This window comes from Montipora foliosa, chromosome 7 (genome assembly GCF_036669935.1).
Source record: "Montipora foliosa isolate CH-2021 chromosome 7, ASM3666993v2, whole genome shotgun sequence".
Lineage (NCBI taxonomy): Eukaryota > Metazoa > Cnidaria > Anthozoa > Scleractinia > Acroporidae > Montipora > Montipora foliosa.
The window spans coordinates 25314512-25319143 of NC_090875.1; the positions used below are offsets into that span (position 1 = coordinate 25314512).

General features: G+C 37.5%; 1 protein-coding gene across 4 annotated transcripts in view; it reads left to right on the forward strand.

Annotated features, from left to right (window-relative positions):
• Positions 1–24: 24 nt before the first annotated feature.
• Positions 25–4632, forward strand: part of LOC138011547 (sentrin-specific protease 8-like) — a 53999-nt gene continuing 49391 nt past the window's right edge. For all 4 annotated transcript variants that reach the window (XM_068858610.1, XM_068858609.1, XM_068858608.1 and 1 more), the window contains exons 1-3: positions 25–171; positions 1913–2001; positions 4517–4625. In XM_068858610.1, the coding sequence (XP_068714711.1) occupies positions 59–171; positions 1913–2001; positions 4517–4625 (311 nt within the window). In that variant the 5' untranslated portion in view covers positions 25–58. The remainder of the gene's footprint in view (positions 172–1912; positions 2002–4516; positions 4626–4632) is intronic.

Below are 4632 nucleotides of genomic sequence, written 5' to 3' on the forward strand. Positions count from 1 at the left end.
CTGAAAACTTCAGCGGTATTTCAAATGTCCCTATGCCCGAAGAGGGAATTTTAAAAACATGGCAGACGAAATAGTGTTGAGTTTTCACGACAGTCTCCTTCGAAGGTCAGATCTTTCTCTGCTGGAAGAAGGTTGCTGGTTGAATGACAGACTCATAGGATTTATCTTTGAGTGAGACTTCTTTTTCCACAAACGTTTTGTCACATATCGTTCAAAATTGTAGATGTAACGTAATAGACCATTTTACAGTTCTAGCTAAGTTACCTGGCCTACGAATGGAAGCGAGGCTGCCGGTGACCCTGTTTTGATACAAACCTCCGTGCTTTTGTAATGTTAATACGGACTAATTAGAATTACAACAACACAATTTCCATGATAAAAGCAGTCGGGGCTGTATAAATGCAAGGTCACCGGCAGCCTCGCAGCCATTCATAGGCTAGGTCGCAGAGCAAACAACTGTAAAATGGCCTATTATAAAGCTTAAACTATAAATTCCGATTTGGAAGGAGACCTCAAAAACCTATTTCGAGTCCTCTTTTAACTCTTTTTTACACTGAGTCTAGATGTCAGATTTTTAATTTGGAAAACCTTGTTCCATGTAAAAACTAAAACTAAAACAATGTTTCTCATGTGGACTCGGTTTTAAAAGAGACTGAAATGGACCCAGGGGTGGTGAAGTACAAACCAGACATAGAAATTTCTCTTGGGGTAAACATTGCATAACAGTGAGCAAAACTGTGATCAACTGGGTGAAATTTCCTTTAGCAGGAAATTAATGTGTTTCCAAAATGTCCTCTCAAAGGTTCTCAGAGTACTTTAATTTAAACTGTGAGATTCTCTCAGATGGAAAGGAAGGTAAAAGTGAAGAACAGCTCACCTCCACTGACTGCAGGTTACCAACAAGTTACCAACAGTTGGCTCGAGGCCAACAAAACATTACACAAATGTTTTGCTACTAGAACGACAAACAAGCAAGTATCCTTTTCTTCTTTACTACCTTCTGATCCTTGAGATAACAAAATGAAGTAGGACTCGGTTACTTGAAAAAGTTAATAACCAACAATAACCATACAATTATCAAAGTGTGAGAGGGGAGGAATGAAAGAGAGATTAGGGCAAATAATAATGAGAGAGGGATTGGGGCAAAGTTATTACTCACAGTACAGTACAGTACAGTTGGCCTACTGTCAGTGGATGTGAGCTGGAAAGTTTCAATATTGGCTTTGACTTCATCAAATGTGTTCTTAAATTTTTGGATAGAATTTTTGGAAAAAAAGGTCTTACCATTTCCCTGTCAACCAGAATCTTTGGTTAAATGGAAAGCAACCCATTTCTCCTAATTGAAAACAAATTATTTGTAACCAGGGAGTAGGGTTGGAGAAGTTGTAAGAGCACTGGTCTTCCATCAAAGAATCAGGGTTCAATTTTTGGACTCAGTGTTGGATGTAGGTTGAATTTGTTGGTTCTCTTCTCTTCTCTGAGAAATTGTGCTCATTTCATAGATTTTGCAATCATTTCGTGTGATTTACCACCACCCTAATAAACTATAAAGTTAATCGTAACCGTCTAGGAAATTTAAAGTAGTTCTAGTTCTTTGGGGGAGAGGGAAGGATGGAGGGGGGGGGGGGGGGGTGGTACTGGCCAGTGAAGTTACGGTAATTTAAAATTACAGTAATTGTGTCCATTTTCCCCCACAAGGAACTGGACAGACCCACAACTCACTACTACTATTAGTAAAATAGTCTATTATTAGACTTTCCTTTCTCTTACTGTCAGAGAAAGTAAGAATTGATTCCCTATAGAAAAAGTTTTGTAGACTTCAAGTGTTCTGATTATGCTTTTGAGCAGTGAGTGACAGTTTTTCCAGCTTGTTTCATTGTTGATTGTTATGTGCAATTTTCTTTCTTTACAGTTACTTCACATATAATGCATTTAAACAGGTATCAGATGATGTACTTTTTATCAGTCCGGATGTTACACAGTTCTTAAAGTTAGGACAAGGTGAAAGTCCCTATAATTTGCACAGTAAATAATTATTATTGTTCTTGCACTGATTATTAATAATAATGTCCCAAATCCATAGACTCTTTGGTCATCATTGGTTACATGGCACTCTGGAGCTCTTTTCTCTTTAGAAGAGAAAAGCCTTTGGAGGAACCCAGCAAAATGCTTCGCATGCTCATTTGCCAAGACCAACAGCTGGTGGCTGTTTTAGCAAATTTCTCGCAAACTCACCTTTAGATTTTGCAGAAATTTGGAATAATTATTAAAATAGTGCCAATCAGAACTTTAATGGACAAAAATTTAAGAAAACTAAAAAATGTCTATCAGTTTAATTATGAAAAATCCATCTGCTGAACTTCTGTGATAACATTTTGTAAACATACTGGTACTATCTTCTTACGCGTCATTGTGCTAATCCCACACTGAGATTGAAATTGTCCCTTAAAAAAAAAAAACAGCTAAAGGGACAAGTTGTCCCCTTAAAAATTTGGGGGGAAAACTCAGAGGGAAGCACACAAGAAGAAATATGGTTCAGTACAAAAATTACAAGCTAAAACACAGGCCGTGGCAGGAATTTTATCTCGCGTTTACTTTTCAGTCGCACTCTACTGAACATGTAGGTCTCATGCTCAACCAAGGGTGACACATCTGGTCACATCACAGTGAAAATGTATTCGTATGATCGCTTGGCTTAGGAAGAAACAGATGATTAGGAAGAAACAGATGAGGGTCAAAGGAAACCAACAAAGTCACGATCTTTCTAGAAAGCTTGGTTCTGAGATCACACTTGGTTGCGCTATGAAAAGTCCTAAGGCGATGTTCCGCTATTTTTGTCTGAAATATAAGGGAAAAAAACAGAGACCCCTTTGCATCTGGAGTACATGCATAAAGCATAGTCATTGGTTCTTGGTTTAAATATGAACAGAAAAAAGTCTTGACACCATTTCCTTAACTTTTCTTGTTTGTATTAGTTCTTTTAATTACAAGTAACAGGTATAAATAAAATATGTTTTTGTTGGCTTGCCTGTTTCTATGTATGTTTGAATGTAAGAAAACTGAAAAAAATGACTGTCCTTCAAAAAATGAAAATGTCCACCACAATTTTACCCAAGGGACAAACTGTCCCCTAGTGATCAAATCTTTTCTCAAACCCTGATAATTAGTTTTCTATATTTTGCCCTTCTCCATTACTAGTTGTATTCTTTGTTGTACTCGTTGTTTTGACATGTATTGTAACTATACGTATTGGAGAGAATTGAGAAATACAATAAATAAACAAACTGTCTTTGAGTGATGGAAAGAAATCAGAAGTCTAAATTTGCCATTCTAGGCAAATTAGTTTCACACAGATTTGAAACCATGATTGTCTTTATTAGAGACACTTAGCGATACAATAATTTTGTGGTACTGTCCCAGCAAGTCACCAGGGAACACCTTCAGATGCCATCAAAAGTTATTACCCATAACTGATAAAGAGCAGGATTGCCGTTATCCATAGAAAAAAAGCAACTGCGGTAACCTGAAGTATAAACACACATGGGCAAAACAAGGACACCAAATTTACAGTAGTGGGAAATCAATGGCTACCCACTTCTAAATGGAAACTCACAGTCAGCTTTTTCTTGTATTTAAGAAGTTTTAGTATTCGCTATTTCACCAATCCCATAATACAGCTCATTTTGGGAGGTTATTTTCATTAAAATAATGGATATCCAGTTCACTGAAGCATGATACAGTCCCAAGAGTAAATAACTTGTATTGGTTTTTTTGTAAGGAATTTTCCCCACCCCCCCCCCCCCCCCAAATGGTAATTGCATTATGGGATGGATGTGGGAAGTACCATCTTTTCTCAAGGTATGTTATCATTGACAGGGTCTTTCAGCAGTTAGGGAGCTTACGAATCGAGGAAAACGACGGCTACGAGGACTTCATTTAAAAATACGATTTCGCATTATTCATATCACTACGAAGCTATTTCATGTCGTTTCGCATTAAAAATGTGTAGTATTAACTGTCAAGGAATTAAACTGGTATGAGTGGAATGGAAGCGTAGAGAGAGAACTGAAAATTCATTGTCATGTGCTAACGTCCTCCACAGTACCTTAAAATTTGGTCATTTCACGTTGTCATTTAGGAGTTGACGGCAAGGAAATGTACCAAAATGTAAAACACACGTGCAGAGCCATTGTTTTTGCTCACTAAACCTATTGTTTTGTAGCGTCGTCGTTGCTGTTGGTGTCGTCGTTTTGTAAGCTCCCTGTTATCAGCCACATGCGCCCCTCGACAACCTTTCTTTTCATTTTTTGAAACTAAATTTGGGTGGACATAAATGAAGGTAACTATTAAATTAATGTTTCCATGACAATAGTCCTGTTCACTTGGCAGCTGTCAAATTCAGCAGGGAAACATTGACGTTGATTGACGTCCACCCAAATTTAGTTTTGAAAAATGAAAAAAAATCGTTGAGATGTGTGTTACTGCAGTGGTAACTTCTGTAACTGTTTTTCCACAGGTCCAGAAATTAGTGTTTTTATTGACCCTCTTAATTTCCCAAGCCGGAAGTTAATATTCTTTGCAGTGAACGATAGTGATTCACCGAACTCTGCAGGAGGTTCTCACTGGTATGGA